Here is a 23,089-nt window from a genome sequence, read left to right on the forward strand (position 1 = left end):
CCCTCATTGGTTGCCTCCCGAGCGGAAGGGGCGGCCCTTCCCCGCGGTCTGGCACGTGGGTCTCCCAGCCCCGAACTGCGAGGGCGCTGGGGCCGGGGGCCTGGCGCGGCGCCGGGGACAGCGGGCCCCTCCCCTCGGCCGCTCAGCCGTCAGGCGGCGCCCTGGGCCGTCGGCCTTCCCGATCTGTGTCTCGCGCCCTGGAAGCACTTGGCGCGGAAGGTGTAGGAACTTCGTTGGACTAGCAGCTGAGAGCCGACTGCTCCGTCCTCCCCGCTGGCGTGCGCCGCCGACACAGTTGCATCTCTGCTGTTGGGGAACCAAGGCCCGCGGCCGCCCGGCCGGGAAGCGCGAGCACTAGTTCAGCCCAGGTGGGCCTCCAGGCCGCAGAGGCACAAATCCGAAAGCCGGGAACTGGGGCGGGGGGGCGCTGCACAAAGCCCCGGCGGAGGGGAGGCTAGACATCGCTGCGGCCCCCGAAGGCCTCCCAAGGAGCGCAGCCTCTGCCTGGGGGCGATGGCGTCTTGGAGCTCGGTGAGCAGGAGTGGCAGGTGAGGAGGGTGCCCTGGCCGCTGGAGGGAGGCTGAAGGTGAAGCCGGCTGCTGCTGCCACTGGGCGAGTGGTGGTGGTGTGCACAGGCAGTGGTGTCGCGGGAGGGAAGCACGGAGCCGAAAGCCGTTCAGAAGGCAGCCCTACAGGGCTCGGTCATATGGAAGTGAGAAGAACGTGGCTGGAAGGTGCTGCCACTGGCCTAGATGGGGAGGGTTGTTCGTGGGTCTTGAATACCTTGAACACCTGTGTTTGAGGTTCCTGACAACGCTGGGACTCACTGAATTTTCTCCCAGGGACTCCAGTCCTGTGTAGACTGACTGCAGAGCAGGAGCTGAGCCAGATAGTCTGGGCACAGAGCAGTAGCCCACCTATTGAGTCGGCTGCCGGCCCCTCCACCTCGCTCTAGATTCCTGCCCCTTCCCTTCCAACCCTGGTCTCTGGCCGTCTCTTTCTAACTCTAAGCCACGCTTCATACTTGCAGTCATTCTGGCAATTGCTTGGCTGCCCAGAGTTTATTTCTGTTACAGCATCGCAGGAAAACATGAGTCAGGAAACTCGGACGGGTAATGAAGGCAGCTTCAGGGAAGAATAGGAGCTTACCAGGTGGAGAAAGGGACCAGGATTCCAGGCAGAAGGTTCAGTGAAGGCAAAGCAGGGGTGTGGATGGGCCTGCCTCCTTTAGGGCACGGGGAATACAGCTGGGGCTCAGGGCTCCTGGGGAGGGGCAGAGCTGAGCGAGAGACCAGTTGGGCTGGCATGTGAGGGGCCTTGAGTACAGTGCCCAGAAGGTGGAGGTGGGCTATCTGAAACACCCTGCAGAGCCCAGGCCCAAGAAAGCTTTGATAAGGAATGGAACATTTTATGAGCATAGATGTACTTTTACAAGCTTTTCATGGAGACTCCAAAGAGATCAGGGGCCTCTGCCCTAGAAATCCTCTCATGTGCTCTCAGGGTTTTAACTACCTTCAAAGCTGTTACCAGGAGCCTAGATCGCCTTAGGTTTCAATTATGTTTTCAAGAGTCTGCGAGACAGTTCATGAAGTTCTTAGAGGCATGTTCAAACTTGACATTAAAAAATCACATTTCATACCCCGTCTCCCAGAATAGAAAACTGGAATTATCTTCGATGCTCCCTGTCAGGTGTGTCAGTTCTACTTCAACATTCTTACTTCCTGATTCTCCTTAGTTTAAGTCCCTTTGTTTCCTCCAACTCACCGCCACTTCGAGCAGGACCCTTTGACAATAATGTCATCCTGATTAGCCAGAGTGATTCCATTAAAGGTGGGAAGGTTATGTCACCCTCTGTTCAAACCCTGAGATTTCCCCACCCCTCAGAGAAGCCAAAGTCTGGCCCAGAGAGAGGCCCTTGCTGCCCCACTCCACCTGTCCCTCTAGCTCGTCCCCTCCCTGACCCTACCTCTAAGCTCTACCTCCTTGGGTCTGAGTCAAGGGACCCCTCAGGAAGGCCTGCCCTTGCCACCTTGTCTGAAATTGACACCCACCCCTCCCTTCCCTTAAAAATAAGTTGCTCTTAGCACTTACTATGGTCTCACTGTGAAATGTACCCATTCTTCGTAGTTATTGCCTGTCTTCCTCATTAGGAAGGGCCCCACAGGGAGGGGCCGTTCTCTCATTTTGTTCACTGCTGTACCCAGTGCCCAGCACATGGCAGCCCTCACGCAGCAAGTATTTATTAGGTGGGTTATTCCAAAGCCTCCTGGTCTCCCTGCCAGCCCCTCTGTCCCCGACCGATGCATGCCTCACCCAGTAGTGCATTCCATGTGGGCAGCTGCCTTGCTCACCTCTGAATCCCTGCACAGAGCCAGAGGGGTGGTAGGCGCTCGGCAAACACTGGCTCCTAAGAGGAGGCCTGTGCCTGCACCTGATTCACTTCTGGGTCCCTAGCACCGGGCAGAGCGCTGACATCTAGGTTCACTCAGGCATGCAGAAATAGTGATTTAGTGCCTACTTCCCTTAAAATTTTTTTGTTTTTCTTTTAATGTTATTTTAATAGAAAAGCCAACTCAAGGGAAGGAGCATATGTTGCTCCAGATTATCCTGTGTGCCCGTGTGCCCTCTCATGGGCACCTGGCACCCAGACCTCAGGCCTGGGGTTGCAGCTCCTCCCTGTCGTTGGGAGAAGGCTGAGGTCTTCCACGGGGCTGCGCTCCAGCCCAGAGGGGTGCAGAGGGCACGCCCATGCACAGAGGAGGCAGACGAGTCCCACTCTGGCAGAAAGATAAACAGGGAATGTTCTGACGCAAGAATTTATTCCAAGTGGACGTGGGTGTGGATAGTGACCTCAGCAGAGACACGTATTTCAAAGCAGGTCACAAGCTTCTCACAAACAGTCGCCCAGCCTAGCCCAGCCCTCCCCTTGCTACCTCTTTGACCTGAGCCGAGGTAGGTAGAAGGGCTTCCTAGTTCCCAAAAGAAAACACAGGTACCTAAGGGCTAAGAGAACTACACAGCCTTATTTTTATTAGTATCTAGCAAGAAAAAAACAAACTCAAGATTCCCTCCCTTTACTACCCCCACCTCCACTACGTGGGCCCTCAGGGAGCAGCTTCTGCCTGGGGAGTGCCTGCTGCCAGAGCTGTTCTTGGAGCCTGGGCACCCATGCACAGCCACTCCTTGTGCCTGTGAGCTAACGACAGGCCCCTGGACACCGTGGGGAGGAAAGGGTGGCTGGCATTTCTCTAGCCCTCAACCGTCAGCCTTGGAAACTTGGAAGAGGTCAGCGATGTCCAGCAGAGCTTGGCGGATGTGGTTCCCAAAGCGCTGGGCATTCTGCGGGAGCCGAGAGCTCAGGCAGACCCCCAGGTGAGCCCCTGCCCCTCTGTTCCACAAGCTGGGACTCTTCCCCAGCCAGACAGGGCCCCAAGGTGACACCTCCTCCTCAGTCCCGAGCAACAGCGGGAGACTTACCGTCTCTGAGCTTGAGAACTTGCTGGAGACGTGGAAGAAGATGGTGTTCTCACCTGCGATCATGTAGGAAACCCCGTAGCCATCATCAGCTACCTGGGGGCAGCACCAGGGGTGAAGAAGTAGTAAACCAAACCTTGAAGGTCTGAAAGCCAAGCTGACGGTATCTCTGTTTTCCCAGATTCGCTGGAAGGTCCTGCCTCCAGCTGCTGCATTTTTCTTGAGGCAAGAACCACCCCCAGGAAACAAAACCAAAGAGCTGCGCCCTGCAGCTCTTGGCCCCAGCCGGAGGTCCAAGACCTCTTATTTCCCCCTGGAGGCCCCAGGTCACTGCCTCTCTAGCTCCTTGACAAACTAGACCACATGAAGGGTCTATGGGAGAGCTGGACTCTCTCCTGTAATCACACTTCAGATGGAACCTGCCCTGGGCACAGCCACTCTGCAGCAGGGCTGCTGGCATGGTGGTGCCCCAGGCATCTGTCTTCTGGGGTCAGTAGTGCCCATCCTGTTTCCATGCAGGGTAGGGCCCAGGCTATACTCCCCTTCTGGTCTGACCTCGAGGCCCTGCACTCAACGTCCTTCCCTCCACCCCCCCTTCAAGGGCACTTACGGGGCCAAAGCCACCACCGGCACCCAGGTGTTTTGGGTACTGGTCTGGGTCAAACATGCGTATCTGGAATTGAGCGATCTGGCTGGTGGAGAGACGCCAGGGTTCTGAGAGCACCTGCAAAAAGGAGGCCAAGCTCAGACACCTGCCGTCAGGTGGTGCCCGAGCACCAGTGTAGGCGGGCACCATACTGGCCAAGGATGCACAAATGAACAGAGCAGGACCTTCCTGACTATTGTCCCTGCCTCCTCCCACTATGGTAGCAGCTGTACACAAGGCTATGCTGCCCAAGGCCCATGTGACCAGCTCTGTCCCCTCCCCTCCTGCTGTGCCTCACATCCCCCAGCCTCTGTCTCTGTGTCTGGGCCTTGAAGGCTCCCTGGACCTGGACGCTCTGCCTGGGCCTGATTCTGTAGCCTCTTCAATTTTCTCATGAGTGCTGATGCCGCCTGAGTTCACACTCAGGAGGACCCCAGCTCCATGGTGGGAGGCTCTTGCTCAGTACCAGCACCACATGCCTGAGTGGGGTGTGGGCACGAAAGCGGGCCCCAGCCCTCCGGAGCAGCTTCAGGGCATGGCCAGACGGAAAACAGGCTGAGGCCCATCAGGAAGGATGGGGACAGAGGAAAAGCCCATCTACAACACTCACCTCAGCCAGGAAAGGGGAGCTGACCCCCAGGTACTTGGAGACCACGTAAAGGCAGAAGAGGTGCCTGTCAATCCCAGCCCCCGTCATGGCCAGGCGGTACATATTCTGGTGCTTCTTAGAAGCTTTCCGGAAGAGATCTTGTAGGTCTTCCTTCTGGGGGTAGAAGTAGGGCAGTGAAGAGTTGCTGTGACCCTCAGAACGGGCAGGAGGCAGAGGGGCTACCTCACAGTGTGACGCTGGGGGCCTCACCATGTGGGACCTCTCCACCATGGCCTGAACAAAGGCTGTGGACTCGCTGGTACAGGAACGTACAGTCTCTGTCCGTCCCTCCCGGAACATTCTAGTCATTGAGGCTTCATAGGTCAGGCAGAACTTGCCCCGGTCCTGAAGAACACAGAGGGGTCAGTTTGGCAGGTGGACTCTGGGGCCACCTGTCTGCGCAGCAGCCTGGAGGGGCCCCTACCCGGAAGTGAGCCAGCTGCAGGGCAATCTGCACGAAGGCATCGGGGCTGGTCCGACATTTCTTGATCAGGCCTTTGCCAAAGGGCAAGAACTGGAAGCAGTACAACTCCACATCGTCTGCCAGCGCCTTGGCCACCTGGTAGGAACTCTCGATGACGGCCTGGCACTGCCGAGACATGGGAAGGGTCAGCTGGGGACCCAGCACCACAAGCAGGACTCCAAGCAGGACTCCAGGGTCACGTCGAGGAGGCTGAGGTTTAGGTAACAGAAGGCAGGACTGGTTGGGTCTCAGCCCACACTTGTCTTTAGGCAACAAGGACAACCTGAGGGGCACCAGCCGCCAGAGGCCAGGTTAGGCTTTGTGGGAGAAGCTCCATGTGACTGGTGCTCCATGCACAAGTCTTGGAGCTCACATGTTTCTCTAACTGCCAGATGGCCCAGGGTCTCTGTTCTCCCTGGGCCTGTCTGGACACTGGGAAGCTCCTGACCCTCCCTCTGAGAGCAGCGCTGGGCCAGAGGGGAGGAGATGGCGCAGTTTCTGAGGTCCTCGTTATTCTTCCATGCCTGTCCCTGCCTCTTGGCTTGCATACCGGCTCAGGAATGTCCCACTGCAGCCGCTGGGGAGGTGCCAGCTCAGGCCTTGGTCTGCCTAGGCAATGCCCTGTCTCCGTGTAGCCCAGGTGGAAGGTTTCAGTGCCAAGGACAAACTGTAGGGAGAAGGTCAGGCTGAGAGGCTATCCTGGTCCCCACGGCAGCCTGCCCCGCAGGACCTGCATCTGGGCCTGTTACCTCCCAGAGGTGCCCTATGATAGGGGCGTCTGCCCACGCGTGCTCTGTGTTGAGGCCCAGCTGGCCATTCTTGAAAGCGATGAGGGTGAAAGACTTGTCAAACCACCTGCAGGGCAGGAGACAGGAGACGTAGGGGCAGGCGCAGGGCCCGCAGAGGCCACGCAGGAGGCCAGGCTGTACCTGTTGTAGCAGTTGCCATGCAGCAGGGCCTTGCCATACAGGCTGAGGCTGGCCTCATCGTCGGGGTCATAGTGGTGAGACTCCTCGTCCAGGGCCACAAAGAAAGCAGCACGCTCAATGGCATCCAGGGCAGCCTTATTCTTGCCAGAGCTAAAGAAGGCCTGGCGAGCCTTTGCCCACTCCACTCTGGGGGCACAAGGGCAGGGTGAGCGGCAGGGCCACTGGCTGCAGATGAGGGCACCTGGCAGGGCCTGGAGCCCGGGTGAAATGGGTGTGCCAGGCTGTCCTGGGAGGTGTCCCTGCACTCCCATTTAGCCACCACCCAGTTAGAAGTGGGCAGCTACCCCCACCACGAGTTCCCCTTCCTACCAAGGGTCCTGGCTTGGACAGGAGATGCTGAGCCTGGCTCACCCCCAAGTCATGCCTTGGACCCTGAGTTTCAGGGTGGCTCCAGACCCAGCTCCTCTCATGGGGCCCTGAGCCTTAGCCAGGACAGCCCCTGCCACGGGCCCATACCTTCCGCCCGCAGTGAGCGCTGCCAGCCTCTCCTCCCCAGGCTGAGGTGGGGAGGGGTCATCCAAGACCCTCTGGAACTGCATCTCCAGGTCCCGTGGCTTGAGCAGGCGGGAGCCCTCATAGAGCCACACCTTGAAATAGCGGCCCTTGTGGTAGACGGCCACGTGTCTGCTGTCCGTGAGGTGCTGCAGTATGTCTGTGACAGGCCAGCAGGTGGGTGAGGCTGGGTAGCAGGACACACCGCCCAGCTTGCCTGGCTTCACACACTAGATGCGCACTTGGGGGCCACAGGCCATGTGCTGATACTCCAGCACCTTGTTTAATGCCAACAGCAGTGCTGAAGAATTTCATAGAAGAGGAGAGTGGAACTAGGAAATGACCCCAACTGTCCCAGGGTCAGAAGCAAGGCCTCTGTGAGCCCGCCCCCACTCTGGGCTCAAGGAAGGGCATCAGGTGAGCCTCAGTAGGGCTGCGCTGTTCTCCTACTGCCTTTTACTCAGTGGCCTACCTTTCCCTGCACTGTGAGCCCTGAAGGGAGGGACTCTGGGCCCCTCGGGGTCCCAGCACTGGCATCATGCCTGTATATAGGTGTCTGGTACTGGTCACTGTTTTTCAGTTATGACTCTGACTCCGAAGATACCAAGTGACAGGCAGGTAGTGGGCACCTTGCCTGGGCAGGCCTATAGCTGGAAGGGAGGAGGCTCCGTCCCAGTGGTCCCAGCGTGGGCCTGGTACCTGTGTCCTTGCCCGGGATCCGCGTGGTGTTGAACATCCTCTCCATCTGGTAGGAGCACATGGGCACGATGCCCAGTGCCATCACCTGGCAGAAGGCCCAGCATGGATCAGACGTGGGCCTCCTCTCCCCATCATGCCCTCAACCCAGTGCAACTCACAGGCTTGATATCTTCCCGGTCCAGTTTACGGCGATACATGATCATGGCGTGGACAATGTTTCCCAGGCGGGCTGCCTGCACCTCTGTGTTCTTGGTGAGCACAAAGTCCTACCGAGAGAGCAGAGCCAATGGGGTGACTATGACAGGTGTGTGCAGTGGCTCTTCTCTGTCCAGTGTCACCTGGGTCTCCCTGCCCCAGGACCTGAGCTGTCTTGTCCCCGTTCCCCAGTCCATCCTGCACATGCTGTCAGGGGGAACTGCCAGAAATGAGATGCATAACCACATAGCCCTTCTACTTCAGCTTGAACTGAGCCGCTTTTCCATAGTCTGTTTTATTTGTTCATGATTTGTTTATTTTGCTTTGAGAAAGAGGTTCTTATTACTAAAAAACAGCTTACAGCCTCTGGAATGGACTAGTCACGTCTGAGTTTCTGAGATGGCAGCTCTGTGGAGGAGAATCCCAGCATGCTACTCAGTGCTTTGGCCAGCGTGGGGGGACAGGCATGCTGGAGCAGAAGGGCTGGTCACAAGGGGTAGGGCCCCAGTGACCTGAGCGCCAGGAGAGAGAGCTCTGGGTCTGCAGGGACACAGAGGAGGGCATGCTCCAGGAGGTCCCTGGTAGTGGTGTCAGGACAGCCAGGAACCTGGAGCTGGGAGGCCACCAAGGGAACCAAAGAAGTGTCAGGGCCTGGGCTGGGCAGGGCATGAGCCTGAGGGGCCCTGCAGTGCCAGGCTGCGGGCCTCCTGGATTCTTCAGACCCTCAGCATCCCTTGCCACCTCGAGGCTGCTTCCTGAATATTCTAGAATCTACCCTATCCTTCCTTTCCCTGAGGCCTCACTTTGGAACCCCTACTCGCCCATGGAAAATGCTGCCAGGGCTCTGGGCTGACCCCCAGGCCTGGAGCCCTGAGGCCTGGAGCCCTTTGTGGCCCCAGCTCTCACCATGACATAATAGTTGCTGTTCACCATGAGGGGAGTCCTGCCTCGGAGGTAGATGTACTCTTCCCACCAGTCACTCACCTGTGGGTGGGTAGGAAGTAGAGCTGGGGCGGAGGCAGCCAGGACACCAGGTGGGTGAGGCTAAGCCCAAGAGGGGGAACTCACATAATTAGTCGCCCACCATGACTTGAGTACCAGGTACTTCTGCAGCCTGGGCGCAGTCTTGTGCTGGAATTCCTTGGCCAGCATCTCCATTCGGTAATATTCCTTGTCATCCAACAAGGGCCGCACAGATTCCAGGTACTGTCCAGCCAAGTTATCATCAGTGTGGGGACTGCCTCTGCCTGACCCTCTTCCAACCCCATCCCCGTTGCCCTCAAGCCCACTCTTTGCAGGGGACAGTCCCTTATGTTTGGACAAGTCCTCTGAATCCAGCCTACCCTGCCCACTGGGATGCCTGGCCAGGCCCTCACCCGCTGAACTGTGGCTGGCACGCTGGGCACAGGAAGCTTGGGCAGAGATGTCTGGAAGCTGTAGAGCATGGGCCGCCGACTGGACAGAAGGCGGACACAGATCTGGGGATAGGCAGCAGAGAATGTTTTTTTGGGACCCAGGAGAAAGAAGGGAAATAGCAAATCCTTGAGCTGAGCCCCACACTCAGACCCAGGACAAACCCACCATGTGCCAGGCACCAGTGCCCTGCCTGCCTCTTATCTCTAGTTCAGAACCCCAAATGAGGTCCCCAGGGTCTCAAATCAGTCTGAACCCCACCACTGGCTTCTGCTCACAGCCCAGATTTTGGTGAAGTGGCTGGTCTGGCCGTGCATTTCAAACATCCAACCGTGGTAGGAAAGAAGGAATTTCAGGGTTTGACGGAAGAGGAAGATGCCCATCATCCAGACCCCAGTGGAGAAGATGGCTGTGCTGAGAAGTGCCCGGGTCTGTGGGGTCCAGTAGGGGCCACATCTGTCAGAGAAGAAGAGAGGGCTGCAGGGGTCCACTTGAGGGAAATTCTGACTGGAGTCTTGATGGCACCAAAGGAACAGGACCTCCCCAGTCACACATTCACCTGAGAGCATCACACGTGAAAATTTAGACGTGGGACTGAGATGATGGTGGCTCCCCATTCCCCTCCCGTGGGGAGGGAGCTGCTCAGGGGAGCCATGTGACCTCCAATGGCTGCTGTCCAGTATCTGCCTAGCTCAGGAACCTTGGTCTTGGATCCCCAGCCCCTCTCTCATGGCCCCACTTCTTACCCTGCAGGGAGGCATCTCTGGATATAAGTGACCAGCCCCATGGAGATGTCCGTATTGCAGTAGGAGGAACCCACTGTTGCCATGACGACAACCAACCAGCTGGTGGGGCTGCCAGGATACACACCCCTAAGGATGCCATTCTGGGAAGGCAGAAACAGGCATGCTTAGCAGGAAGGCAGCTGTGAGGTCCCGGTCTTTGGCTGGGAGGCTTTCTCCCTTCCTCACCTGCTGTGTTAGTCCTCCTCCACGTCTGGCCTTCCCTTCCACATTCCCACACCTACAGCCCCGGTTCCTCACTGTGCCCCACCGCCACCTCTTGCACCCCCTCCACCTCCAGTAACCCTCCGGTTTCTGCACTGTTACAGCCTGTCACCCAGAGGCACTGCCAGCCAAGGCAGGATCCTGACAATGGGGCGGCAGCTTACATCTGGCCTCTACCTCCGCGAAGGCTGCACTGTGCACCTGCTGGGAGGAAGAAGCCAGAGCCACCTGCGCCCACCTTGATGCGGATCAGGCGTTTCTTCCACGAGTTGATCCCAGACAGGTAGATGTGTTTCAGGGCCTCCCGACTGAGCCGGAAATCGACCCCGTCTGGGGTTACTGTGAACTGGAAAGCCACGGCCTGGTGTGCTTCCGCCATCCTGGGGTCTGGCCGTCACCTGGGGGGCAGGAGCGTCGGGGCTCAGGCCGGCCTGACGGCGGGGGGCCCCACCTCCCGCCCTCTCACCGCTGCCTCCGCCCCCGCAGGCCAACGGCCGCAGAACCCTTGCGCTTGCGTTACGGGCGGGGTCGGGAGAGGGGTCGAGGCTTTAAAAGCCAGGAGGCCCGAGGACATTGAAGGGTTGCCTCGGGGTGGGGGAGAGAGGCGCCGGGAGAAGCGAAGTCGGTCTGGAGCCAAGCGGTGTCTGGGCGCCCCGAGGCCCGACCGCTTGGGGCCCCGGTGCAGTTATTGCCCAGGGCCCAGGCGCGTGGCCCTGCGCTGTCCCCTACTCCACTCACGGCTCGGGTTCACTCCTGTCCGCGTGCGGGGCCAGTCGCTCTGGCCCGTGTCCCTGTGTCCTTCAGGCCTGGCTACCCTCGCCCCGCCCACAAGAACCTGACACCCACTCCCAAATTTGGGTTGCAAAGACAGATGTGGGGCGGCAACCAGAGTCCCCTCCCTTCCGTGGCGGGAATGGGAGTGGGAATGGGTGGTGGTGTGCGGGTTTATGCAAACCTTAGATTGCTCAAAGGTTTGGGAACCTGGGTGGGTGGCAGGGGGAGGGGTGGTAAAGGGTCTTACGTGAGGATGGTAGCATTAGAGCTAAAAATAGCCGAATGCAGGGAAAAGGTCATCAATGTGTCAGCTGTGCTGCCTGCCCATATCTCCAGCGCTCAGGGTTGGGCAGCCCCATCCCGGGGCCCTCTTTGTACCCCTTACTCCCCAGTTCCCGTAGTATTTGTCACTTCTAAGCTGGAGCCAGGGACGGGGCCCTCTAGCCCGCTGAGTGGATCCTTCACCACTTTCGAGCCCCAAGCACCACACAGCCACGCTTTTCAGGAGATCAGGCTCAACAGGGGCCACTTTTGTCAATGCATGCATGCACCCTTGGCTGTGCTGTGATGCAAGGACAGGACAGGGTGTAGAGGAAGAAACTTGTTTATTGTCTTAAGGTACACAGTCCAGAGGCTCCCGCAGCTCCGGGGTTCAGCCCAGGCCCCAGGGCCTCCTGCTCTTTGCCTCTCCCTCCAAGGTCCTGCCCTGGAGGCCGTGAAGAAATCCAAGGAGTTGTGGGGTGGTGCGTCAGAATGAGGGGTGGAAGCTGGTCAGCTGTCCCTTCTGCTGGAAGTAGAACTGGAACCGAGACTGGGCATACTCCTAGGGAACGACCACCCAACATGCTGGTGAGCAAACTTGGGACCAGCACCCCACAGCCCCTCACTATGCCCACAGCCACTCAGGCCTGCTCACAGGTGTCCTGGAGGACATGAGGCCCCTGCTGCTTGCCCTCCCTACTTGTACCCCTCGCCCACATGGGTGACTCACCAAATAACCAAATTCTATGGTGGACATGGATGCCTGGAGGATGGACCAGAGACCCCAAAAGAAATGGGATGCCAGAGCATACCTGGGAAGCGGGATAGGAAAAGCAGAGAGGTTCAGAGCACAGTCGATACTGTATAGATCCCCTCCCCAAGGCTGGTCGAGCCCCAAAGTTATAAGTTCTCCCCCAACACCCTAACCCTACCTGTCCTCACCTACCCTTCCCACTCGTTAACTCTTCCTGTCAGCCTCAGCCCTCTTCCCTAATCCATGCCCCCATCTGGCATTGGTGCCCTCCCGGCAGCCCTGGGAAGTCTGGCTGGCTAACTCTCCCTTAGCCCCGCCTTCCTCTGTGCTATGCCCCACCCACCCTTCCTCACCGATTGGCCTCTACCAGCAAATCTTCTTCCAGTTTCCTCTGATCCTCTTGGGAGATGGTTTCACCTTTCTTTACCTCTGCCAGGTAATGGCGAATAAAATGGAGCTGAGATCAACAGACAAGAGTCAGAAAACAGGGAGGCATTGGGGCATCTCAGTCAACACCCTCTCACCATTCCTTCCAGACTCACCCTCGTCCCCCACAGGCCAGGTCCTGCCCTGCCAGCCTCTGGCCCACATACCTGCTGTGCCCGGGTGGGGAAGTCCGCAGGCTGCGCTCTGTAGAAAGGCCAGTCCTCATGAGTATAATCATAAATCCACTCACAGAAATGGTTCCCAATGTCAAAGCCCCTGGGGGAATAAGATGGACACAGCTCCCAGATACCCTGGCGGCTGGAATACAGGGTCAAAGCTCTGGTCTCTCTCGAGGGCTCTGGGAACAGACCCACAGAGGTCACCTTCATCCTCACCTGTAGTTATAGCTGCTGTACTCGAAGTCGACCAACATAAGTCTATCAGCATTTTCTGGCTCTGAGAGCAACAAGATGTTCCCTGGGGTAATGGAGTGGGTTGTGGTCACCCAGGCCCTCAGATGCCCTCACTTTAGGTTGGGAGACTCCAATACCTTCCTTCCCCTTACCTTCCTGGATGTCATTGTGGCAGAAGACCACTGGTGACGGGGTAGAGTCCAGCAGCTTCCTGCAGGGTACCAGGGGGAGTAGTTCTGAGAGGGAGTGACTAGAGAGTCAGTCACCCTGACCCCAGCCTCCTGCAAATCTGGGGGAGGACCCATTAGGTGCCTGGCACCAACCCCTCCGCCCTTCTGCTTCCCCAGCCTTCCTGCCCTCACCTGAGGCTGTCCATCTCATCCTTCAAGCCATACATCTCCAGCAGGTTCATCTGGGAGAGGCCAGCAGGGGGTAGGTCCTGGATCTGCTTTAGGTACCTGTAGCCCAAATAACGGCACACTCACTCTGCGATCCCACCCCACCCTCTCTCCTACCCATTTTCCTGTCATTGTATCACTAGTCTGACTTGTTTGGAAGCCTGTGCTGTGAGACCAGGCTAGACGCCCGGACACCTGATCCACTCAACTGGAGGGAAGGACAAAGGCACGGGTGCACTCAGCCGCACCGCAGTGTAGTAAATGCCAGCATGAGGGTTTCGCCCAGGTGTGCAGGAGCCCTGAGGAAGCCCCTGACTCACCGCTCCATGGTCCCGAACAGCCAGTGGGGCTCCTTGGTGAAGGGCATCTCCATGCCGTGGAACTGGGCCATCTTGGTGGCAATGGCTGCTGACAACAGCGGCTCTCGAAGCTCATTCGTTTTCAGTGGTCGGCTCTGCACCCAGGAACCTATCAGGGTGGTGAGGGGGCTGGGGCAGGAGGGGGAAGGGATGGGCCAATGGGGGGAGGTCACGGTCTTGGGGAGAATGCCCTACCTGGGGTGAGGGATGTGAAGCACATATTGGGAAGGGGATACGGGGAAAAGAGGGCCGGGCTGGGCTCCTACTGGAATGTACTGTTCCAGCCGACCCTCAGGAAAGACTCCGTACAGCTGGGGCCCCAACGACCGCTCTGCAAGGATGGCGAACATCACACTTTCAAGGACCAAAGAATCCACGCCCTGAAGCAAGTTGGACAGAAGGGAGCTGGAGTCAGGATTCTCCAGAGGTGAAGTGGTGCTGGCACACACAAGCGGGTCCATTTTCTCCTTCCACCCAGCCCGGGCTTGTAGTTCTATCGACTGGAGGCTCCTGGGCTAGGCTTTGGTATGACCATGGACAAGTGACAGCCGGAGCCTGTGTCCTTATCTGCGCAGTTGGGACAGTACCGCCTGCCCGCTTACGGGAGCGGTCCTAACAATTGCCAGTGCGGCGCCTGCCCCTCACCTGCAGGATGGCCCCGTAGAGCCGCAGCAGCACCTCCCGGGGCTCCTTGCCCACGCTGGGCAGGCGGTCCGGCAGCGAGCAGCGAAACAGCAGGTTGCTGAGGCCTCCGCTGCAGACCCACACCAGGCACTCAGACCGCGGTCGGCCCCGCCCCGGTCCCGGTGCCCCGCGTCCGACCCGGCGTCGGTGCCCGCCCCCGGCCCGCACTCGGGGAGAGGCTGACCCCTGACCTCCCACCTCACGGGGTCAACCCTCAGCTCCTCGGGCCGCACTCGGCGCCAGGCCCCGCCCAAGTACTCCCGGCAGCACTGGTAGGCTCGGCGCTCGGCGTCACACGACAGCGCCGAGCCGCGCCGCCGGATGGGAGCCGCGTCCGCGCACTTAGACAGCGGGAGGCTGTCCTGGGCCAGCCGGCCGCCGACAGCCCCGCCTCCGGCCACAGCTGCGCCCTCGGCCGCCATGGCACCGGTTCACCAGGCCGGATGCCCGACCGCGCTCAGCCCCCTTCGGGCTGGCTCGGCTCTGCTTCCGGCTCGCCGGAGCGCCTCCGGTCACACTCGGGTCTCCCCGGCTCCGCTCGGCTCTCTCCGTGACCCCGGTCGGAGTCGCCTTTCCTAAGGCCAGATTCAGCGCGTCTCCGCCGCGCCCAGCCCATATCAGGGCGAAGACCAATGGCCTCGGTCTATGGGCGGGGCCTCTGTAAACACAGGCCACTGTTTGGACCGCGAACCGGAACCGAGGCATTGCGTGGGCCAGTCAGAAGCTTCGCTAATGGTGGGGCACACGCACAGCGGCGTGTCACGTGGCAGGCCGGGACTGAGGGCGCGCAGTGGGCGGTGGACTCTAGGGCCGGGGGCCGGGGGCGGTGCGGGCAGCTGGACCTGCCTCCTGCAGGCGCCTCCCTGGACTGGGAGAGGACCGCTGAGTGCGTGTAGCCAGTCCTGCGTGTGGTCCCCTCGGGGGAGCGGGGATCGTGTGAGACGCACGTCCGACGGGTAGAGGGTGTGGGGCACAAGGTAGGAGCCCAATAAACACCTGCGCCGAGCGCGTGAGAGAAAGGGACCCTTCTCACCCTTAAGTGGGACAATTCCCATGACGCCAAGTACCTTAAATAAAAATCGCCGCCGAGACTCCCTTGTCCGTTGAAGTGCACCTCTGAGAGGACGCTTGGGTTGCCCTGCTTGAAACTGATGCCTTCAAGCCCCACTTAACTTCCCCTCTTACTTCCAGACCTAGAACCAGTTATAAAATAAAACCAGGAGAAGTCTCCCCTTGGAGCCGGCAGCGCGTCTGCCAGGTCCCCCTGGGAAGTCGGACAGCGTTCGGACTTCCCCCAGCGGGAAGGTGTACAGTCTTCCTGCGTTTCTGCTGCTGCCCCAGGCGGCAGTGGCAGCCAGGATGACTAGACCCACAGGGGTCCGTCGCAGTGCCTGTTGGACCATGGTGGTGTTCTCTGGGGTAAAATAGATAGGCAGTTGACTAGAGTGTTGTTTGTTTGAATAACCAGAAAAAAAATTGGGAATTGGTGATCACAAGGCGAACATCAGTTCACAGTGGAAAATCATGCCTCACTCTGTATTTAAATCTGAGCCATGAGACCTGGAGCCACATTGAAAGGGAACTTGGTCCCTTCAGGGGAGGGCCCTGTAGTGCCGCCGCAAGTGTGTACAAAAAGTGCTCCTCTGATCCTTCCCCCAAAGGACCTAGAGCCACTTAAGAAAAGTAAATGATTTGCTCTGAAAAATGGTCTATCCAGACCTTTCATGGGCAGTTAGATACAGGATCTGAGCTGACCCTTATGGCAGCGACTGGTTAGAGGAGGAGTTATGGAAGCAAGATGATAAATGCAATCCTGACCCCAGTCCTGTGGCTACTTCTCTGGCCCCAGGGCATACTTGGGATGACTACACCTAGCGATGGGCAGAGCCTATACCTTGATCCCTGGCCTATGGAATTAGAATCATTACAGTAGGGAGAATAAAGTGAAACTCCGCTCCGCACTCCCACCCCTTCAGGAGAATAAATCAGTATTCCCAGTGGGACTGCAGAGATTGTGTCACTCGAAGACAAAAAGTGATGGTCCCCATTACATCCGCTTCACTTCACTAGAATGGCTGGTGAAAAATCCAGATGGATCCAAATAAATAATGGTGGGTGACCACAAACTCCACAAACTTAGCCAAGTAGTATCCTCACAGCAGCTGAGTTAGATGCTTTATCTTGACTGGAACTGAGTAATGCATCTCTAGCCCTTAGTAATGCAATTATTGATGTGGTGAACATTCATTTCAATTTCCAGCAGTAAAGAGTAAATTTCCAAAAGCAGTTCACATTTATGTAGGAAGGACAGCCAAACATATTCATTGTCCTGCTTCAAAGTTGTTTTAACTCTCCTGCTCTCTGTTAACAATATAATCCATTGAGACCTTGATCACCTGGACGTTCCACATAACATTGATGGCATCACGCTAATTGGACACGGTAAAGAAGTGCTCTGTCCTTGGTAAGACAATGCATATCAGAGGATGAGAGAGAAACCCTCAAGACTTGTGGAGCCTGTCATTAGTGAAATTTTCTGAAATGCAGTGTTGTAGGGCAAACCAGGGCATCACTTCTAAGATAAGGACAAGTTATTGTATCTTGCATCCTTGTCACAAAGGAGGCATAGCACTTGATGCACCTCTGAATTTTGGAGTCAGCATGTGTCATGCTTGGGAGGACTGTTCTGACCCATTTATTGGGTGACCTGGAAGACTGCCAGTTAGAGGGACCCAGAGCAAAGGAGGGGTCTGTTATGATCCATAATGGAGGATGGGATCCCCTGCCACTCAGCAGAACCAGTGGGTTATGATTGGGCTTATTTGTGAACTCAGGTGTTAGGTCCAGGGGACATAGCTTTATAGAAACAGTTTTTGTTAACCAAATTAGGTAATTATGCTGAATTCCAGGTTGACAAGTTTGTGGGCATAAGAGGCCTGGTAATCTCCACTCAGGGCCTCCTACAACCTATCAGAACCTCTCCCTGTTCAGGCAGACCACCATCACCACCAACTTCAGTGCATTTTTGGGAGGAACTAGTGAAACATGGGAAACCATTCTCACCAAATGCTCCCAAGCCTGGTATTTCCTGGAATGCTTTGCCAGGGGTGTCCCCTTCGCACTTACCACAATAAAAAGAACATTACCTGAGAGTCATGTGTCAGAGAGCTAATTTTTATCAAGGCTCCAATGCAGCCCTATTTGGGACTATGTCATTGGTCCAATGTGAAGACTTGTGTGAAAATATAAAATCTTGTTTTGTATTCGGTTATTATATAACTGTATTTTGGGTGTGTACTTGATATGAAAGAGTGTTTTAAGACATTTAGATTTCAGAGATTGTCGCTATTCTCTAATAGCACCAATCCCTTAAAAAACTCCAACTCTGACTTAGTGTCATAATAGTTCTCCTCATTCGTAGAAATCTATTTTCTGAAAGGTATAACTATTTGTGGATTCTCTTTCTTAAACCAGAAAAAGCATTTTTTATTTTACTGTCTTTTCCTTTAAGAATAACAGTATTGTAAACCCCATGACTTTTGGAGACGAGACTATACCATTTATTTTAGCACCAGGTTATGCTTGCTTTCTGATGGAAATGACCTAGAAGAGAAGGGGAAATTGGTGCTAGAGAGAGGGTTAATTTCAAGCAAAGGACTTGAAAAGGCAATGAGAAAAGTGGAAGGATCAAGAAACCAGAGGTCCGTGGTGGTGTTATAACAGCTCCCAGGTTCTTTGACACTCCTCCCATTGAGAGATGGGGTCTATGGCTTCTCTCTTGAGTCTGGCTGGACTTGTGACTGCTTTGACCAATAGCTATGGCAGAAGTGATTCTATATGACTTCCAAGGCTAGATCAGAAAAGGCCATGCAGGAATTGTCAAACTGGCCATCCTGCCTAAAGCAATCTACAGATTCAATGCAATCCCTATCAAAATACTAACAGCATTCTTAAATGAACTAGAACACATAGTTCTAAAATTCATATGGAAACACAAAAGACTCCAAATAGCCAAAGCAATCCTGAGAAGGAAGAATAAAGTTGGGGGGAGCATTACGCTCATCGACTTCAAGCTCTACTACAAAGCTACAGTCATCAACACAATTTGGTACTGGCACAAGAACAGACCCACAGACCAGTGGAACAGACTATAGAGAGCCCAGCTATATACCCAAGCATATATGGTCAATTAATATATGATAAAGGAGCCATGGGTATACAATGGGGAAATGACAGCTTCTTCAACAGCTGGTGTTGGCAAAACTGGACAGCTACATGTAAGAGAATGAAACTGGATCATTGTCTAACCAAATACACAAAAGTAAACTCAAAATGGATCAAAGACCTGAATGTAAGTCATGAAACCATAAAACTCTTATAAGAAAACATAGGCAGAAACCTCTTGAATATAAACATGAGCTGTACGTGGTGTCACCCATCATTGCTGGGACAATTTAGCATTGTCTGTAAAACTCTACTGGATGAGGACAGCTTGAAGCTTGCCCCTGGCCTCGCTTGGACTCTGCCCTGTGTGCCTTTCTCCTTTGCTGATTTGAATCTGTATCCTTTCACTGTAATAAACCTTACCTGTGAGGAAGGCAAAAAAAAAAAACAACAAAAAAACATGAGCAACTTTTTCCTGAACGCATCTCCTTGGGCAAGAGAAACAAAATAAAAAATGAACAAATGGGACTACATCATGCTAAAAAGCTTCTGTACAGCAAAGGACACTATCAGCAGAACAAAAAGGCATCCTATAGTGTGGGAGAATATATTTGTAAATGACATATCCGACAAGGGGTTAACATCCAAAATATATGAAGAACTCACACACCTCAACACCCAAAAAACAAATAACCCTATTAAAAAATGAGTGGAGGATATGAACAGACACTTCTCCAAAGAAGAAATTCAGATGGCCAACAGGCACATGAAAAGATGCTCCACATCACTAATTATCAGGGAAACACAAATTAAAACCACAATGAGATATCACCTCATGCCAGTTAGGATGGCCAACCTAGAAAAGACTAGGAACAACAAATGCTGGTGAGGACATGGAGAAAGGGGAACCCTCCTACACTGCTGGTGGGAATGTAAATTAGTTCAACCACTGTGGAAAGCAGTATGGAGGTTCCTCAAAAAACTAAAAATAAAACACCACTTGACCCAGGAATTCCACTCCCAGGAATTTACCCTAAGAATGCAGTTTCCCAGTTTCAAAAAGACATATACACCCCTATGTTTATCGCAGCACTATTTATAATACCCATGATATGGAAACAACTTAAGTGTCCATCAGTAGATGAATGAATAAAGAAGATGTGGTACATATACACAATGGAATATTATTCAGCCATAAGAAGAAAACAAATCCTACCATTTGCAACAACATGGATGGAGCTAGAGGGTATTAGGCTCAGTGAAATAAGCCAGGTGGAGATAGACAAGTACCAAATGATTTCACTCATCTGTGGAGCATAAGAACAAAGAAAAAAACTGAAGGAATAAAACAGCAGCAAACTCACAGAACCCAAGAAGGGAGTAACAGTTAACAAAGGGAAAGGGACTGGGGAGGGTGGGTGGGTGGGAAGGGAGGGAGAAGGGGAATAAGGGACATTACGATTAGCACACATAATGTTGGGGGGGCACAGGGAAGGCAGTATAGCACAGAGAAGACAAGTAGTGACTCTATAGCATCTTACTACGCTGATGGAAGGTGACTATAATGGGGTGTGTGGTGGGGACTTCATAATGGGGGGAATCTAGTAACCACAGTGTTGCTCATGTAATTGTATATTAATGATACCAAAAAAAAAAAAGGCCATGCAGCTTCCACCTGGCCCTCCTAGGGTACTTCCTCTGGGGAAATCCATCCATCATGTAAGAATTCCAACTACACTGAGACCACCATGCTGGAAGGCCAGGTGCAGGTGCTGGTTGACAGCCCTGGCTGAGCTCCCAGTCAACACTCAGTATCAACTGCCAACCTTGTAAGTGACTATCATTGTGATCGTGGATGTCCAAGCCAGCTGACCTCAGACTGCATGAGAACCTCAGACAGGAACTTTCCATTGGAGTCCTTCACAAATTTATGACCGCAAAACTGTAAGCAGAATAAAATGGTTTAATCCACTAAATTTGGCAATTACTTGCTCATAATAATAACAAGTATAACTCGAAAAACTTATGGAGCAAGGAACTGTGGATATCATGGTGATAGAGTAAGAAAGCAAGAAAAACAGGAGGTGGTAGAGAATTAGATGCTTAAAATCAAGATTCAGGAGATGGTGAAGTTATTGCTTATGACAGTTTTCCCAACAAGTTATGGCTCTTAGGCTTTTCATCTTTATTATATATTTCTGTTCACAATTTTAGCCATTGGCAGTTTTATTTTATGCTTGTGATTTCAATGTTGTATGAACAGGACGAAAGACCGTTTGCATTTATTTTCTCATTTATGAGAAAATTGTCAGAAAATGTCCTCTCACTCTTTAGGATTGCTCTGAGGTCAGGATTGCTGAAACTGTGTTGATGTTCTAATATTTCCATGTAAGTCCAAACAACTTCATGTTTTGTACTAACTGTCTGTACCATTAGTGGACCATAGAGCAAAGTATAAAAATGGTGGAGTCAAACCCTTAATTTGTCTTTTAGGAGAAGGAAAGGGAGTCTGGAAGGACACTGACACTGGGTAGTCAGGAAGACAGAAGGAAAACCAGTAGCACATGGGGCCCACAAGCTGAGGGAAGAAAAGCTTCGAGGATTGGTCAGCCCCCCGTGGATCTCGGCTCTTTCATCCATACAAGGATGCTGTAATTAAATGAGGTAACACATGTAAATTTGATGAAATGTGCCAGACGTAAGGTGCATAAACCATTCAAGAGATTTTGTCTTTTCATCAATGCATTTCCTGAGCTGGAAAGAGCAGAGTACTGAGGGGTTGGGAGGAAAATGGGCTCTGTGTGAGCCGCAAGGGGAGGAGGAGCGTCGGGTGATCGTGAATAAGAGCTAGGGCCCGCGCCTGCGGCTTTGCATGTCATCTTGTGGTCCTCACAGCATCAGTGCACAGATGAGGAAGCTTAAGGCCATAGGACTAAGTAACTTGCCCTTGTTCAGAAAGTTGATGGCAAGATAAAGATTGGTACCTCGGTCTCTCAGACCCTAAGGCTAGTTGTTGGTTCAGTGTGCTCTGGGGACACATAGAAGTGGAGTGGACAGACAACTGGAGGTGGAAGCCCCTACTTCATGACCTTTATACTCCAGGAATTTGGGGGCAAATCATCGGATAAAAGGGAGAGAAGGAAGGGGAGGGGCTTGAGCAGGGTTGTGGAAGTGATGATCTGTGATGGGATTTAGGAATATAAAGCTTCAAGGTTGGTGCGATCCCAGGTGGAGAATCCCGAAGCTCTTTCTGGAAGAGGTAACTGGAGTTGAGAGTCAAAGACTTGACGAATCAGAGGTCAAGGAACCAACTGACCAGGGTGTTGGATCATTTATGTGGATTACAAAGTCCACCACTTTGATGACAAGACTAAGGCTTGAAAGGAAATCTGGGAAGCTGGGGTCAAAATGCTGCGAATTCTAGGAAGAGATGTGGAGTTTTGTGGGAAAGTCAGGGAGTGGTTACTATGTCCAGACCCCTTGAACCTCAGAAATGGGGAATGTTCCGTTCCTAGTGCTCCTGAAACTGAAAAGACAGCATGATGACAAGGACTTAATGCCCCAGACCTGGTAGAGCCCATATAACCCCTCTCATTTATTCACATATTCATTCACATATTTACTGAGCACCTACTGTGTGCCAGGCAATGTGTTTGGAGCATGGAGGTCCAAAGAGAGCCTAAGATAGTGTTTCTGCTCTTCTGCAGCTTTCAGTCACTAGGAAGGGAAAAATAAACAAATAAATGTCACTCTTAGAAAAACACTAATTGAGATAAAATGTAAATTACGGTTGGGGTACAACCTGTCACTGGCCTAGGCCTTCCCTCTGGGCAAAAATGATTGCCACACAGAGCGGTGCCCCTCTTCCCATCTTACATGAGCTCCTGCCCTGTGGTTTCCTCGCATTAACCACTGGTATGCCTCATCCTTCCCTTAGAAACAATTTTCCACAGAAATAATTTAGACAAAGAAATGTTTGGGCACATAATTCCCATTAAGGAAAACAAAGGATGATTTTATTTCACTCTTGTTGAAACTCCAGGCTCATTCGGTCAAATCCGCACAGTCCCCCTAACCTGCCCCTGCAAACCTGCCTTTATCAACGGTATTCTCGACCCTGGTCGCCCTTCCCGCGCTCCAGCGCCAGCTGATCCTGACCTGATCGGACTCCCGGGGCTCAATTTCAACATCACTCCCCCAACACAGCTCGACATCATCAAGCCAGAATATGTCGGTAACCTAAAGTTGGTGCTCAAGAAACAGTATTTCCAGTGGAATGAACATGATCTCAAGGTTATAACCTCACCCAACGCCCATCAGTGCCTCTGCTCGGCCTGTGCGGTCGGTACTGTGCACTGAAGGCTCAGTCTTTGCCCGGCCGGTCAGCGTCCTGTGCATGGCACACTCCGATCCAGCGCGGATCAGCACGCCCGGGGGAACAGCTCCTCCGGCTTGGATCCGCACCGCGCGGGAAGCGCTCCTGCAGCCCGGCCGGCACGCGGTGCGCAGCGGCCGCCGCCGGCCCGATCAGCACCCCGGGGCGGACAGCGCCCCGTCCCCGCGCCCTCCGACCCCGGCTGTTCTGCCCTGACTCCTTGGGACGTCGGCGCAGCTCCCGGGCCGCACCCACCCCCCTGTGAGCCCCTTCCCCCCGAAAAAGCCCCAGTTAGCCCCAAGTCTGCGGACCCCGGCCGCCGCCTTCCTGCGCGTCCCGCCGCAGGGCCTCCGCGAGAACTGGAGCCCCCGCGCCCGCCCCCCGGGAAGGCCGAAACCCGACTCTTCCCCGCCGCGCCCCTCCGTCAGGCCGGCTTCGCCAACCAGCGTCCCCG

General features: G+C 54.5%; 2 protein-coding genes and 2 long non-coding RNA genes across 11 annotated transcripts; 2 read left to right on the plus strand and 2 right to left on the minus strand.

Annotated features, from left to right (window-relative positions):
• Nucleotides 1–13: 13 nt before the first annotated feature.
• On the plus strand, nucleotides 14–13,378 carry LOC118970272 (uncharacterized). Of its 5 annotated transcripts, none has more exons than XR_012121698.1 (4): nucleotides 14–548; nucleotides 7,010–7,130; nucleotides 10,132–11,650; nucleotides 13,197–13,378. It is a non-coding gene; the product is annotated as an uncharacterized lncRNA (long non-coding RNA). The 5 variants fall into 5 exon arrangements; XR_012121699.1 differs by lacking the exon at nucleotides 13,197–13,378 and adding an exon at nucleotides 13,003–13,134 and having other exon boundaries at nucleotides 7,013–7,130; XR_012121695.1 differs by lacking the exon at nucleotides 13,197–13,378 and adding an exon at nucleotides 13,003–13,134 and having other exon boundaries at nucleotides 15–548.
• On the minus strand, nucleotides 3,201–10,853 carry CPT1B (carnitine palmitoyltransferase 1B). Of its 3 annotated transcripts, none has more exons than XM_017677498.3 (19): nucleotides 10,766–10,853; nucleotides 10,266–10,425; nucleotides 9,767–9,906; nucleotides 9,299–9,476; nucleotides 8,984–9,085; nucleotides 8,676–8,813; nucleotides 8,514–8,591; nucleotides 7,571–7,678; nucleotides 7,413–7,497; nucleotides 6,678–6,873; nucleotides 6,162–6,347; nucleotides 5,982–6,087; nucleotides 5,783–5,899; nucleotides 5,194–5,358; nucleotides 4,980–5,114; nucleotides 4,731–4,883; nucleotides 4,085–4,198; nucleotides 3,478–3,570; nucleotides 3,201–3,339 (listed from the first exon to the last, which is right to left on the minus strand). In XM_017677498.3, exons 2-19 carry the CDS (start codon nucleotides 10,404–10,406, stop codon nucleotides 3,256–3,258), a joined length of 2,319 nt encoding a protein of 772 aa, XP_017532987.1. In that variant the 5' UTR covers nucleotides 10,407–10,425; nucleotides 10,766–10,853; the 3' UTR covers nucleotides 3,201–3,255. The 3 variants fall into 3 exon arrangements, with proteins under 3 accessions (XP_017532987.1, XP_036862545.1, XP_073070217.1); XM_037006650.2 differs by having other exon boundaries at nucleotides 5,194–5,442; XM_073214116.1 differs by lacking the exon at nucleotides 6,162–6,347 and having other exon boundaries at nucleotides 5,194–5,442.
• On the minus strand, nucleotides 11,390–14,711 carry CHKB (choline kinase beta). Of its 2 annotated transcripts, none has more exons than XM_037006666.2 (11): nucleotides 14,295–14,711; nucleotides 14,058–14,166; nucleotides 13,679–13,792; nucleotides 13,374–13,507; nucleotides 13,018–13,113; nucleotides 12,808–12,866; nucleotides 12,638–12,719; nucleotides 12,410–12,446; nucleotides 12,170–12,273; nucleotides 11,793–11,874; nucleotides 11,390–11,624 (listed from the first exon to the last, which is right to left on the minus strand). In XM_037006666.2, the coding sequence occupies exons 1-11, from the start codon at nucleotides 14,516–14,518 to the stop codon at nucleotides 11,550–11,552; spliced, it is 1,116 nt and encodes a 371-aa protein (XP_036862561.1). In that variant the 5' UTR covers nucleotides 14,519–14,711; the 3' UTR covers nucleotides 11,390–11,549. The 2 variants fall into 2 exon arrangements, with proteins under 2 accessions (XP_036862561.1, XP_017532988.2); XM_017677499.3 differs by having other exon boundaries at nucleotides 12,410–12,518; nucleotides 14,295–14,709.
• Nucleotides 14,712–19,838: 5,127 nt separating this feature from the next.
• On the plus strand, nucleotides 19,839–22,633 carry LOC108407878 (uncharacterized). Its single transcript, XR_005058120.2, has 3 exons — nucleotides 19,839–20,648; nucleotides 20,754–20,924; nucleotides 22,303–22,633. It is a non-coding gene; the product is annotated as an uncharacterized lncRNA (long non-coding RNA).
• Nucleotides 22,634–23,089: the final 456 nt, after the last annotated feature.

This window comes from Manis javanica, chromosome 10, assembly GCF_040802235.1.
Source record: "Manis javanica isolate MJ-LG chromosome 10, MJ_LKY, whole genome shotgun sequence".
NCBI classification, from domain to species: domain Eukaryota; kingdom Metazoa; phylum Chordata; class Mammalia; order Pholidota; family Manidae; genus Manis; species Manis javanica.